The following is a 14,862-nucleotide window of genomic DNA, read 5'->3' on the forward strand; positions in this document are numbered from 1 at the left end:
ACGCGCTCTGTCTTTACTGGCCGCGCAGGCTTTCCGTAGAGACGCTCTCAAACATGGTCGCTCCCATGTGCTAATGTGAGAGCAAGCTGGAAACTGCGCTGTGGCAGCGAGGGAACAGACACTGCCCGACCACCTGTGTCACTTTCACAAGAAAAACCCCGACAAAGCCGAAGAGCAGCCTCCGCCCAGTACAGGTGTCACAGGTAAAACTGTTAAACGGAAGCCCTGTTTAGCCTAGCTAGCAAACATGCTAGTAACTTCTCTGGCATGATGTGTGCAGTAGCTGCAGAGGTTTGAGGGCAGTTTTTCTGTCTCGTTTAAAAGCTCAAGTTTGTTTTCACCTTGTCAGATAATCCACATTAAGTAATGGCGGTGGCAGTGTAATGGCGGCCGTGCTAACGTGTGGACTCACTGTTGTTAAACTGAGAGACACAAAGCTAAAGATGCTGTAGGTGAGTTAAAGGTGCAGCTCAGGTGACCTGTACAAATCCTGTGTAATCCTTGGGTTTACTCTAGTCCTGAAACGGCCAGTCAATAAATTACATTAGTCGATGGACGGATAAAACTAATCAGCAAAACTTTGTATAATCAATAAGTAGTTTAAAATCATGTATTATTATTTTTTGTCTTTGAGGATTTGCAGCTTTTCTCTGTTGTGAACCAGATATGTTGAGGTCATGTTGTCAACTATTTTCTGATGCTCCACACTAAAAGACTAGTTGATAAAATGAGAAAGGAGCTTGAGATTCAATTCTTGAACTTGAAAATAGAAGTTGACGAAACAGTCTGGCCACGAGGTCCATTAAGCTTTTGATCATATCTTAATGGAATTGAAGATGTTTTTTTTTATTTATTTTTTTATCTAAGCACATCAAGAGCTTTTTGTCCATGATAATGAGGCAAACTCAATATGTTGACTTTGCCACCTTCAGTGTTATTTCATTCTCATAAGAGCACATGAGTTATCCCATTGTCCACGATACAAACATGAGGCCGAGGTTGGGTGAAATCATCCCAATGTCCCTCCATATGTGACCTCTAGAGGCCTTTGTGCAAGAATAAACACATACTTTCATGGGAATCACATTTCTGAACTACGGGTGAGATTTGGATTCTTTCATCAAACATTTTGCAGCTTTCATGTGTCTTGCTTGTTTTTTCCCAGGCCCTGTCCCTGTATGTTGGTGCGGGCAGCTCGGCTGTTCCCCCTCATCGGCGCCAGTCACCTGCATTGTTCTTACACCTGCTCTGTGAGACACACACTTCAGTGGAGGCTACGTCCTGCTGCTGCTGCTGCTGCTGTCGGCAGGGGGCTGAAATCTATGGAGCCCCTCAAAGCCTCTCAGGACTCAGAGGCTCCCACTACCAACCCTCCAGCAGATGTTGTGAGCCCTGCCCCTACAGACAAGGAGAAGACGCCTGCTGTGGGTCTTTTACCAGGGGAGACGGTGGTCAAGGAGGGCAAGGCGTCCATCTTGTTTCCCAGTGCAAATGAAGTGTTTTACAACCCAGTCCAGGAGTTTAACAGAGATTTGACGTAAGTTTACGCACCAGCTTCTTGGGCCTTTTGCTCTGAAGACTCATAATTTCTTAACACCACAGACATGAGTCTCCCCAGATAGATGTAAAAGTGAATCAGTGCAGAGCAGGTCATCAGTTTGGCATAATACACTGTAGAGGCAAGACAGAAATCATTGCACAGTCAGCATTATGTTTTCTGAGCATCTGCTGGAGCACATACCTCTGCAAAGTACGGCATCGTTGTAATGTAGCATTTTAAAGCACCGCAGTATATTGTATCTGTGTGCTAACATTAGCTAACATTGGCCATCTACTACGCCACCTAAGCCTGTATACTGAAATTAGCAATGCTGCATTTGTTCATTAGCTAAACTATTAAATTTGGAAACAGGAGGTTGTGTCATTTCTTCTCTCAAAAGTCACATGGTCTGGATTTAATAATAGAAAATATAGACAAGTGTTTAATTGTCATCAAGATGTGCTGCAAAATAGACACGGTGGACGACAATCATCTGATCGATGGAGAAAATCTAAACCTGTCCAGGGATGACTTGTAAGTGACACAGATTAGTCAAAGCCAGTTTTTGTTCATCATGTTGTCGTAGCGACGCCTACAGACAAAATGCAACCAGACAAAAGATCATTTTCATGCCTCATAGTAATATAAGCAGCCAGTGGCCACATGGTGGCATCATTGGAACCAAAAACCAGGAGGCTCTGTGTTTTCCCCTCACAGAACTTATTACCAAGTTTCATCAGCGTTCATACGTTTTCAACAAGGCCTGAAAACTCACCTCATTGGTCAGAGGAAGGTTTTGTCAACAGGACGAGACACTTTCACTCAGTGTCACATGTCATATTTATGATTCTGCTGACATCTTTTTCTTGATTTGAATTACATGATCATTGTTGTGTTTCACACAGTCACTCCATCGCTCAGTCACAGTGCTCCAGTCACACCTCAAAACTGGGTCAAGATCACTCCACAATAACCTAATCATTTTAAACCACTGGCAGAAAAGAATCACCAGCTGTGTTTGGAGGAAAACAAATGTCATGAATATTTATTAAGCTCTGTTTTTTTTTACCCTGTTATGATACCTACAGTTCATGTCTATATACATTAGCAACCCTTTTCCTCTTCCCCTCTCCAGATGTGCAGTGATCACAGAGTTTGCCAGAGATCGGCTGGCTCAGCAGGGGGTGAAGGTGGTGGTGCCTGGAGAGAAGGAGAGGGTGGTGGTCTCTCTGGCGGAGGAGACAAATGAGGCTGACGTACAGATGGAGGAGAAAAACGGAGCAGAGGAGCCAGCTGTGACTGCAACAGTGGGGGAGAAATGTGAGGTACGTGGGATTGATTGTAAAGTGTAAATGCCCGTGGAGCAGCTTTTACGGCCATGTTTATCTTCGCCAGAAAAATCCGCCTGAATAACTGGAAAAATGTTGGTGCAGCTCATCCAATGCTGTGGTAAATTATTTCTGTCAAAAATACATGTTTTGTTCAGCTCTTATGAAAACAAAGTGTTATGTTCATAGTTCTATCATAAAATAATTGAAAGAAAGGTTATACAATAAGACATACTATCATAATAATAATAATAATAATAATAATAATAATAATAATATGCTTGTATAATTCTATCCTTAATTATTATTGTAACATGGCACTAGTGCTGATCCAGTTTTGTGACGCCGAACCACCTGCTGCAGTCCCCCGACTCTGGTTCTGTAGTTCAGAGCTGTATCAGGATTAGAGGTTTGTTTTCCACTGGGGCTTCTCTTGCAGTTTAACCTTCAGCTGATTACTGGTCGAAGAAAAGATCCTGACAGGGATCAGTTCTGAAAATGAGATCCCTGTAGGAATATGTGCAGCGTCTGAATGTTGGTTTTAATGTTTTCTGTTACAACATTTGGCAAATCTGTTTTTACACAGTTTAGGTGACAATATGTCAGTGTTTGTCAATTTGTGCGGCTTCAAGTCTGTTTCCTTTGTTTCAGCTCGGTCTTCGCGTTCTCGAGGGTCTGGCGGCGTCAGGTTTGCGCTCGGTGCGTTTTGCTCTGGAGGTCCCGGGCCTGCAGAGCGTCACCGCCAACGACTTCTCCGCCAAGGCCGCGGCCCTGATCGCCAGGAACGCCCAGTACAACGGAGTTAGCCACCTGCTCCAGGCCAGCTGTCGGGACGCCAGGTAGGAAGTGCCGTGTTTGCTGCTGCTCGGCCTCCGCCACTGTCATTTATCTGCTTCACCGATTGGCCGCATGTTGGCTTCTCCCCGTCTTGTAGTCATCCACTGCTCCTCATCTTCATTCATCTCCAGTCTTCACCCTTGACCTCTTGTTCTTCTCATTCCTCCTCGTCTCTTCGCCTCCTTCTTTTATGAACTCTTTTCTTCCACTCTCACTCCTCCTCACTCCTCCCTACAGTCGTGACTCCTCTTACTTCTCTGACCTAATCTGCTCTTCTTTGTGAACTTGACGCCTCTCTTTCCTTCACCTCATCTCTCTTTCTGTTTTTCTAGCATGCTGATGTATGAGATGCGAGGTAAGAAGGAGCGCTATGATGTCATTGATCTGGATCCCTATGGTAGCCCCGCCTCCTTTCTGGATGCTGCCGTTCAGGCCGTCAGTGAAGGAGGTGAGTAGCGTCAATGCACAATAACTGTATTATTTGAATAGAATGAAGAACAAAGGTGAGATGAGTTTTCAAGACTTTTGGATCTTATCAGCCTCCACAACTGACTGACTTTGCTAGCAGCTGCTGTGCAGTTAAATTCTGCATTTTAATGCTGAAATTGTCTTTGCTGTTCCTCATTCGTAGTATTTTGTGCAACAAATGCAGAGTGGACCATCTGCTTCCTGTTCACAGCGGCTCTGTGAATGGTCATGTGACCTGCGTTTTCAGGTGTGATAGGGACATGGACTGTGATATGGATGGGCTGCACTAAAACGGTCGTCTGCACCGAGATTGCTTTTGTTTTAAAATGAAAGCTTATTGATGTGGACTAGGGCTGCACAATATGCAAGAAAAATCATGATGCAGTTATTTATTTTTGCCAGATAAGAGTCACGATTTGAATCCATTTTATTTTCACTGAAAATGTTGAAAAACGATGATGATGTGATATTTGTTGGGGCTTTTACCAAACAAGCTTGTTCCCTCACGTCTGGAGAATATGATTTGTAGGCTGGGGCGTCTCTGTAGCACCACAACACTTATGGTGCGAACAATGCACAACAATGTTTGCGATTTGGATATTGCACTTGGCCGTTTTGATTATATTTGGATTCATTGTGCAGCCCTAGCCTGGACGTATCCTTAGGGGAAAGCTTTAACTGGAACAGGTGAAATCTGAGCGTTGGCATGATGAAACAGTTTATCACTCAGCTTTAGGTCACAGACTGTGGTGACTGTCTAGACTCTCATCTGTTCAAGTCAGGCGTTGAATCCAAGATACAAAGACTTTTACAAGCAGGATTTTTAAGGAAATTCATTCAGTTATATTTTAGTTTTCATTGCATTCAAAAAATTGCCATAAAATCATCTCACAGTTGGATCAGAAGTCACAGTGTTTGTCAAATAATTCTTGTTTGGTTTCCTCCCATTTGAGTCTCAGAAGGACAAAACAGAGACTGATGTTTAGTCTTAATTTGAAAAGCTCCCCTCATGTACTGTCCTGTTCGAGCAAACTGTGAAAGAACGTCATTCTTTGTCTTCTTTTGTCCTCCGTCTCACTCCGTCTGTCTCTGTTTCTCTCTCTCAGGTCTGTTGTGTATAACATGTACAGACATGGCGGTGATGGCAGGAAACAGTGGAGAGACCTGCTATAGCAAATACGGCTCAGTCTCCACCAAAGCCAAGTACTGCCATGAGATGGTGAGGGAGCAGAACACACACACACACACACACACACACACACACACAAAAATGTAAAAATTCACATACAGCACACGCATAGACACGTCCCCATGTGTGCACTGATAAGGTCTTAATCCTTTTGTGCATGAGTGTGTGTTTGAGTCATGGAGTCTGGCCTGAGGCTACATGTTGTGTGTGTGTGTGTGTGTGATGACATTTAGCTGCTCCTCATTGTTTTGTTTCTTTCTACAATAATTTAACGACTGTTGTGTTGTGGTCACATCTCTGCTGGATGATGCAGGTTTAACATGGTGTCGGACGCATCGTGCTTCCTGTTACTGCTTCACAGTAAAAGCCACCTGTGGTTTTGCCAGGTGAACACTTTTAATTTGAAGCAGCAGTGGGAAATGTTTGCTTTGCATTAGCAGTAACATAGTCACGAGCTTTAACACTGTGAATCTGTTGTGTGCAGGAGGGCGGACTCTGTCCCTAACAGTGAAAGGAACTATACACAGAAACAATTTCCAAGTGTAAATATATTGAACGGCTTTAGCTGAAGAAATTATGGCTATAAATAGTACAAAAACTAGGGTATGAGCTCTTGAAAATCTTTAGGTTTATAATGTTGAATTTCTCTGACTCTGGTGCCCCCCTGTGCTAGTAACAAAAAGCACAGACTCGGGGAGACGAGGCTGCAATGAAGGAGCATTGAACAACAAACAGACGGCAGCAGTTCTCACCAGGATTGTTAAGTTTTACCACAAACGACAGCTTTTTCCAATAAAGACGGTTTAACAATGACAAACAAATTCTACACAAAGTGGCTTTAGTGATTTTGTTTGTGTGTCTGTTGGTGTGTTACTGTCTGTTTATTTGGTCACTGGTGCATCGAGAACAGACCATGTGCACCGTTCACACTGTTCAATCAAAACTGGTCATTGACTGACAGTCTGAGAAAACTGTAGTTATTTAATTTAGTTGTCATGAATTTTCCTACACTCCTGTCTTTTTTTTTTCTTTAATATATTTTTAGGTGTGTGAATATTTTTGCTTTCATTCTTATTCATTCTAAACAGAAGGGAAAATTACATAGTTATAGTGATTTTAAACAAAAATGCTTTAAATTGACAAAATAATAAAGTTAGCCATGTTTAATTCTTCTCTAATTAGAGTTAAATGTTCGTGGATATTGAAGGTGTTTGTGAAAATTGTTAATGATGGATAAATCACCATTTAAATAAGATAAATTGTATCACAAATCCCCAAATCTGTCAAATGTTTTAATGTTTTTCAGTTTGACACAGATACTCCATGTTTTGTTTTTTTGTTGGAATAATTCATTAATAAAATGTGAGTTAAGCTTCATAAGGAGAAAAAGGATTTCACTGATAAAGGCAGTAACAGTTAAAAAAAAAAAAAAAAAAAAAAAAAAAGTGTGTGTTTCTGTTGTTTCCCTGCAGGCTCTTCGTATCATCCTCCACAGTTTGGACCAGAGGGCGGGGGTGTACCAGCGCTACATCCAGCCCCTGCTGTCCGTCAGTGTCGACTTCTACATTAGAGTCTTTGTGCGTGTCTTCACGGGGCAGGCTACTGTGAAAAACTCAGCCAGGTACACACACACACACACACACACACACACATATATATGCAGGTACTGTCTTCTAACACAGGCTGATACATGATGAAAGATGAATGATGCTGAAACTGGGTCACTGCAGCAACAAATAATAAAAGTTACAGCAGCGGCAGGACTCGGTGAGATGAAAGAAAAAAGAAATTTAAAAAAATAATAGAAATACGGGAAGGTATAAAAACTGAATGTTGATTATGTAGATGAATTTTAAGAGGAATGGAAATGAGAATATTAAGCCTAAAGGAAAAAATAAAGGATCATTACAACATACAAGCAGGATGTTCATACACACATTAACCATCACACAGGGCACATGTGCATAAACACACACATGTAAATGGTCACGTGTGATAAAAATGCTCAGTTGTGTGGATCTTGTGTTGAGATTTCCTCCTCTCCCTCTTGTGTTGCAGTAAACAGGCTCTGGTCTACAACTGTGTCGGCTGTGGCTCTTTCCACCTACAGAGAATGGGCAGGAGAACAATCAACGGAAAACAGTGAGACACACACACACACACACACACATACACACTGTACAACTGGGTCTGAAGATGTTTGGCATGTGAGGCTTAAATCATATAAAACCCTTCAGACTTGTGGCTCATGACCTGAGACGTCAGCTCTAAAACTTTCAAAAGACAAATATTCACTTGGACTCGAGGATGAACAAATTGGATGTTGGTCGAAGGTCAAAGGTCAAGGTCACAGACACCTCACAAAACGCGGTTTTGGCCTCGTGAACGTAGTACCTCCGTAACGCCTCAAGGGAACTTCTTCAAATTTGGTAAAAACGTTCACCTGGACACAAAGACGAACTGATTTGATTTTGGTGGTCAAAGGTTTTTAGCCATTACTCAAGACTTAAAACATTTGTTTTATTGTAGTTGATTAATTCAATTTACTCTTTATATTGTTTTTTAATTTCATCATTTTATTCCCATTATGCTCATTTTTAGTATTTTCTTGTATTTATTTTATTTTTATTTCTCTTCAGCACATGTTTGTATTGTGTGTATATTTGTACATTTTTCAATAAAGATTGAAGGAAAAAATCTAAACTTGAAAGAGCAATTAAGACAAAATTTCATACAAATGGTTCCTATTTTACATGATAAACAGGGATGTTTATCCAGAGAGAGAAACGACCACGAGGTGGAAATTCTAGTTTCATGATACATTTTAAATGATTATCGCCACCAGGTGACGAACTTTGGATTCATCCCATTGGCCAAATGAAATTTCCGCTGTGGAGGCTTCACAGACAAATGTACAAGATTTTCTAGATCTAGTTCTCAAAATGAGGTCCTTGAGGGTACCCAAAAGAGGAATAATTTATTTTCCCTGTAATTCCCTCCATAAGTAACACATTGACAGAATGTATTTGTGAGTTTCAAACACTTTCTGTAATGAAACGTGTAAAAGCAGAAATCTTATCAGACGAGGGATCATGATCTGATTTGTGTCGGTTTAGTTGATGAGAATAAGTTTGTGAGTCTCTGATGCAGATGATGTGTTTCTGTGTGTCTTTGTTGTTTGTTGTTTGTGCTCCTTCCTGACTGTGTGTGGTAAAGCTGAATGTTTTGTGATTTCAGTATGAAGTATTCTGCTGCCACTGGACCCCCAGTCAGACCAGAGTGTGACCACTGTGGACAGAGACATCAGGTCACATACACACGCAGAGACACACACACACTGACACCTCATATGTTTCGTGTGTGTTTCATAGGTGTAATATAGGTAAATATAAGTGTTTTTAAAAATTCACATCTGGATTTGGTTTTCTCTCTGAGTGGTAGGATACTTTTTACTGTCTGGTGTGAACACTGTTAAAACCTCTGTGCTTGTTTGTGGTTATTACTGTGCAAACACACCACACACCAGCTGAAGCCTTTCTGTCTCTCCTGCAGCTGGGTGGTCCTATCTGGGCGGAGCCAATCCACGACTTGCCGTTTGTCCAAAAGGTGTTGTCTGCTGTGTCGGGGAACCCATCCCGGTTTGGAACAGCCAAACGCATCGAGGGCATGCTCAGCATGGTGACCGAGGTACCCACCTACCTTCATACACACTCACATTAAGAGACTTGTTGTCATCTTTTGGTATGGTCACTGGTTGTATCAGATGACTTAGATTTTTAAAAAGGTCAGATCGTGACCTTCGTGACCTTCCTGTTGTCATGGGGTCTGACGTGCTGTTTGTTTCAGGAGTTGGAAGATGTGCCTCTTTATTACACTGTGGACAGTCTGAGCAGCACGATACACTGCAATACTCCACCTCTGCTCCAGTTTAGGTAAACACACACACACACACACAACAACACACTCATTCTGTTATATGATCATTTTTGACATTTGAACACTTCAGAACGAGCACTTTCACTTGAACACAGTCTGTTCTGTGGTTATATTATCTGTCTGTTTGTGTGTTAGAAAACTGGGGGAGTCATTGGTTAAATAAAGCATCAGCACAGATAAGAACCACAGTGTTGCTTTGACTGTGACTGTGGTGAGAAAACATGTGAGAAATAAAGAAATCTGGTCAAACCACTGCTATAAATAAATGACGTGAGTGAGTGTCAGGAGGCAGATTAAACAGTCTGGATTATGTGACGTGTTTAAAGCTGCGCTCATGTTTTTATATCAACAGTGGATCAAATGACTGTGTGTAATGTGAAAGTTGTTGTTTGTTGCAACACAGAGAATTACCACACAAGTCGTCAGTCACTCTCAGCTCTGTGGAGCCTTTCAGCCTCATTGTTTTGGTTTGTTCCCGTGTTTCCTGACGTTTACAATTATAAGGTAATGGGACACAATTTATTGCTCAGGTTTATTGTTATTTTTCCGCCGGATTTGCTCAAATTTCCGTGACTGGAGATGATGTGCATCAGCTTCTCAAGAAATATGAGCGCAGTCGGCCACATGGTGGTGCTGTCAATTCTGGAAAGGCCACGCCCCTCACAGTGTCTGTCTGATTGACTTGAAATTTGACACACAAGTCCAGCTCAGTGTGCTCTACAAAAAAGCCTCTTGGACCATTAAAGTCCACCATGATGGATTCTTTTTGCTTATGAGCATAATGTGAAAAACAGTAAAAATGATTAGAACCAAATTGAATATGCAGCCTTGTGGGGCTGACACACACATTTCTAATATAAATGAGCAAGATCAGTCCAAAAACATGGCCGCCATCAACCAAAATATCTTCACAAAGGGCTCATCAACTCATCAATCATTTGTCCAATCATCATAAAACTTGGAGTTCTTCAGGCCTACCAAAGCATAATGGCTTTTTAGCTCATTTGCATAATTAGCTAAAATTCAGCTGCTCTTCACTATTGAGCGTAAACGAGTTAGAAGCTCCTCCTGCCATCAAGCAGCCAGAAAATGAACCATGCAGCTGCTAACTCTGGTCAGCGGTGCCAATAAGCTAAGACAACTTCCTGTGACCAGATTAATTTGTTTCAGTGAGCGTCGTCATTTTTCCAGGCTGCAGTCGACCTACGCCTGCGTAGCAGAAGAATCAGCTGATTCTACCTGTCTGTCTCTGCAGGTCTGCTCTTCTTCATGCTGGCCACAGGGTTTCCCTCTCTCACGCCTGTAAGAACGCCATCAAGACGGACGCTCCTCCTGCAGCCCTCTGGGACATCATGCGATGCTGGGTAAACACCACTGACTCGCAGAGGAAAAAAATAAACACTAGAGCTGTTTTTAATCGTTCTGGTTTCCCTGGCGAAGGTTTTCCTGACCGCTCAGGATTCACAGGTTCTCGTTGTGTCTCATAGTTGAGGCACAGTCTTTACTTACACGTGTATATTTCATTGGTTGTCTGCCGCAGGAGAAGGCTAATCCTGTGAAGAGGGAGAAGCTGTCTGAGACGAGCCCCGCCTTTAAGATCCTCTCCACTGAGCCCAGGTGAGACCACGTCCTGGACTTGAACTTGTTTATCAGTGACCTTCAGTGTTGATGTGATTGTTTTATAAAAGCACAATGTCGAGACACTCCTGTAAGACTGAAACAGCCAGCGCCAGTAGCCATCGTGTCAGGATGTACTGAGCTGACGCCTTTGTTCTGGATTGTGCGTCTGTGTGTTTGCAGCCTGGAGGCCTGTTTCACCGTGAGGGAGGACGCCAACCCTCAGTCCCGTAAACGCCACCTGACCCGGTTCCAGGAGAATCCTCAGGCGTTCTGGGGGCCCAAAGCTCGCGCCAAAGCCAGGTAACTAACACAACAGGACACACACACACACCTGAATACAGGTTAAGCTGTGAATGCTTCTCCACTTCTCCCCTTTTCATCTACTTCCTACCTTCATCTTACTTGTCTTCCTCTACAAATCTCTGTCCTCCTCTTCCTCCTCCTCCAGCGGCGGCATCTCTACCGACCTGCAGGACAAGAGGAAGAAATGCCAGAACAAGAGGAAAAACCAGATCACAGACTCTTCTCAACTAAAAAACTTCCCCTGCAAGAGGTTCAGACAGGTCAGTTCACCTGCAGACGAGAGAACAAGAGTGAGAGACGAGGCCGGAACACTCTGGCTGTGTGGCGTGTTAGTGTGTCTGCTGAACGTCTTGGTTTTTCATTTCGGCGGCCATGTTAACGGGTTAACTGCCTCACACACGTCTCCTGCTTCATGATCTAGAGATTCAGTGTCTCAAAAATAGACAGAGAAAAGACCTGTTGACATCACACCAGCAACATTACCCCAAACTGACACCTTTCTCTGTGGTTTGAATGACTAGGCTGAATCTGGATCTGAAAAAATATTTTTTTAACCATTTCAGCAGCTGCATGTGGAGACAGTCAAATTTTCTGTCAAACATAAATCAGAAATTAATTTATATGAAGAGAGACGGGGCTGGCAGGAGCAGAGACGCAGACAATGTGTTCCCGGTTTAAGAGTGTTAGGATCCAAATTTGTTCAACAAGAAATGACGTTATTGTTCTCATATATTTGCACTCGTCAGCTCACAGTTGGTTTATTGGAAAGATTTTAAAATATCTTTGAAACAAGATGAGGATGAACACAATATATAAACAAACAATATGTAACTCTGAAGCTAATGGTCTCTCAATAAAAACAATAACCATCTCCTCCTCTCCATAACAAACAGACCGGGGGATTAAAATCTGTAGAAACAAAGAAATATCACTTTAAAAATCAGTGATTCACAGGGTGACTTGGAGCAGCTGGGAGCTGAACTCTCTGACATTTTCTTGGCTTTTTTTCTCTGATAACTTAAAATCCAGACGTCCGATGACTAAAATCCCTCATCTGGTGAAAAGCACCAAGGTGTAAAAAGTGTATCTTAAAAATGTGACTTAAAAGTAGATAGATGGTGAATTTTGAGCTTCTGGCAGGCAAGGATATGATGTCATTGATAGGAGACCAAATGAAACGGACCATGATTTAAAATCACAGATTTCTCTAAGTTTGAGAATTGATGGAAACATTTGTGTAAATGTAAGAACACAACTCAACAAAATATATAACATCGGTCTGCTAGTAGGAAAAGTTAGATATTATAACTTTAACTGCTTCTCCTCACAAGTGTAGACTGACCATTCATCATCTGTCAGACACAAAAAGCAGGCAGCACGGTGTGTGATCTCGTTTGGTTTCCTCCTGATAAAGTTTCCGTCAGTGGGACTCCTGGTTCATTCATGGCTGCTCCTGCTGTAGCTGAGGACATTTTCCTGGAACAGAAAAAACAACCCAGCTTTTCTTTCTTCTGTTTCTCAGAAAAGCAGTTTTCTCCTGGAAAACACAGACACATGAAGAACTTGTCTGTGGCTTTGTACCTGAAATGACTGAGTCACTTCTGTGCTGTGAGATAAAACTGTTCTGATGTCTGAAGACACACTTATCTTTACACAAACCCTAATGAGACCAAACTTTATTAATGAAGCTCTGAAAGTCCTCACTGCCGTCCGAGGAAGGAAAAAACCTCTCTACCTGGTGCAGTGTTGAGCTGGCCTCATGAATTGGTTGTGGGTTGAATCAAACATAATTTTATCAATGATGGAAATGTCCAAGTTGCAGCAATAGGAGGCGGCGGCCATGTTCTTGGTTGAATTTTGTTCATTTGTTTCAATAAACTGGGGAAGAATTGGTGCATTTACCCTCATTACCTTTTGCTTTTCATGTTATTTCCTTAAAAAGCCTAAATTGATGAAGGACTTTAAAGCTGCATGAATGCATGAGTCATCTTTGTAATGCACTGTTGTCGTAATCGATGACATATTGGTACACTGATGTGTTGCCACACTTCTCCAGAAAACTTCCTCTCCAGACAGGTTTTAAACTATATTATTAAAAAAACAACAACAAAAAAACAGTTTCCTGTGATTTCCCCACATAAATGGATCAGGCGTTGGCCCCGCCCACCACCTGCTGGCTCCAGGTGTCCAGGTGAAAGAGCAGAGAGGATGAAGATGGTTAGAGGAGGAAACATCAGAGAGACTCAGCCTCATGTTGGAGCCTCAGTCAGACCCAGACTCAGATGAGGAGTCTGTTGAGACCAGAATCAGAGACTAGCAGACGGATCAGAACGGTTAGCATAGTTAGCATCTTTTATTTGTTTATGCTGTTTGTTCGCTTGTAACTGGCAGTGGCTGACACAGTGTTAGTGGTTGTGCTAATGCTAACTCTAACTCAAGGTTAGGATTATTTAGCCTCGTCCCCCGTCCCCACAGGTTGACAGGATGGGTTCCTCAGGTTCTATGACGTATGAATCCCTGACTGTCTGAATCTGTTTTTATGAGACTGTCATTGGTTCACTGCAGTTTAAGGTGGAAACACTCAGTCACGGTGTTGACTGATTATTTCACTCATGAATCTTGTATTATAGAAACACATCATATGGGCGTTAACAAGGTTAAACAGTCCAGCAGGTGAAAGGTGGTTAAAGTGATTTCTAACAGTTTACTTCAGGTCGGGGTCACTTCAGCACATGATGTTCTTCATAATAAGCTCCAAGTCTCTCAGAATTAGAGGGAGACCGTTACTTAAATACTAATTACACTTGTTAGGTCTTCATGTCCTGGGTGGGAAACGAACCTCCAGGCACATTCTGCTGCTTTGGCAGGTCGCCACTCACTGTTGGTTTCCTGCCAGATGAACTGAACTGAACGCAAAATGCACCATGGCTGTTTCTGGATGTTGTAATACAACATCACAGTCCACTGGCGACTTATTATTATTATTATTATTATTATTATTATTATTATTATTAATCTTACTGTCTGTTTTCAGGGCACGTGTACAAATGGAGACAAATGCTGCTATTCCCACGACCTGGAGCAGACGAATGAAGAGAAGACGGAATAATTCTACTCTTTTTTTTTTTTTTTTTTAATAATTTTATTTCTGCATTTGTTATGACCTGGTGCAGCCTGGATGAAGTGAGAATGATGCACTGCAGTCAGATTGTGTTTGGGTGAGGACGACAACCTAAAAACTGTAGAAGTATACAGAACAACATATCCATGATTCAGTTTTATGTCAGCTTTTTATGTTGGGTTCAGTTTTTTATTTGACTAAGCTGTTGTCAACACATATCACATATCAATAAAGTCCTCACTATGACTTGAAATGTTTTCTTTGTTGTGTCTTTGATGTTTAAAAGTATTTTTTTTCCCTCACCTATAATATTAAATGGTATAACAGGTTTTTTTCTATTTTTTTAAATTCTTGTGTTCTCTTTAGGTTCTTATTTATTTTATTTAATTAGCATTGTTTTGCACCAAGGGAGCAGCGCTCAAATTTCGTTGTACTATGTATAATGACAATAAAGGCGATTCCGATTCCGATATTAAATGGTATAACAGGTCAGTTTTCATAAAACCCACCTTTTTTTTTT

The 14,862-nt window shown here is 41.8% G+C and overlaps 1 protein-coding gene across 2 annotated transcripts; it reads left to right on the forward strand.

The window, feature by feature from the left end:
- The first annotated feature begins 45 nt into the window (after positions 1-45).
- On the forward strand, positions 46-14,595 carry trmt1 (tRNA methyltransferase 1). Of its 2 annotated transcripts, none has more exons than XM_071503832.1 (16): positions 46-203; positions 1,166-1,537; positions 2,676-2,865; positions 3,520-3,707; positions 4,038-4,153; positions 5,280-5,392; positions 6,835-6,983; positions 7,421-7,504; positions 8,600-8,669; positions 8,915-9,049; positions 9,209-9,294; positions 10,554-10,662; positions 10,839-10,915; positions 11,099-11,218; positions 11,367-11,481; positions 14,256-14,595. In XM_071503832.1, the coding sequence occupies exons 2-16, from the start codon at positions 1,179-1,181 to the stop codon at positions 14,328-14,330; spliced, it is 1,986 nt and encodes a 661-aa protein (XP_071359933.1). In that variant the 5' UTR covers positions 46-203; positions 1,166-1,178; the 3' UTR covers positions 14,331-14,595. The 2 variants fall into 2 exon arrangements, with proteins under 2 accessions (XP_071359933.1, XP_071359934.1); XM_071503833.1 differs by lacking the exon at positions 46-203 and adding an exon at positions 330-452.
- Positions 14,596-14,862: the final 267 nt, after the last annotated feature.

The sequence above is a fragment of the Trachinotus anak genome, unplaced genomic scaffold, assembly GCF_046630095.1.
Source record: "Trachinotus anak isolate AG129_WGS33_773 ecotype Australia unplaced genomic scaffold, CSIRO_AGI_Tana_v1 ptg000019l, whole genome shotgun sequence".
Lineage (NCBI taxonomy): Eukaryota > Metazoa > Chordata > Actinopteri > Carangiformes > Carangidae > Trachinotus > Trachinotus anak.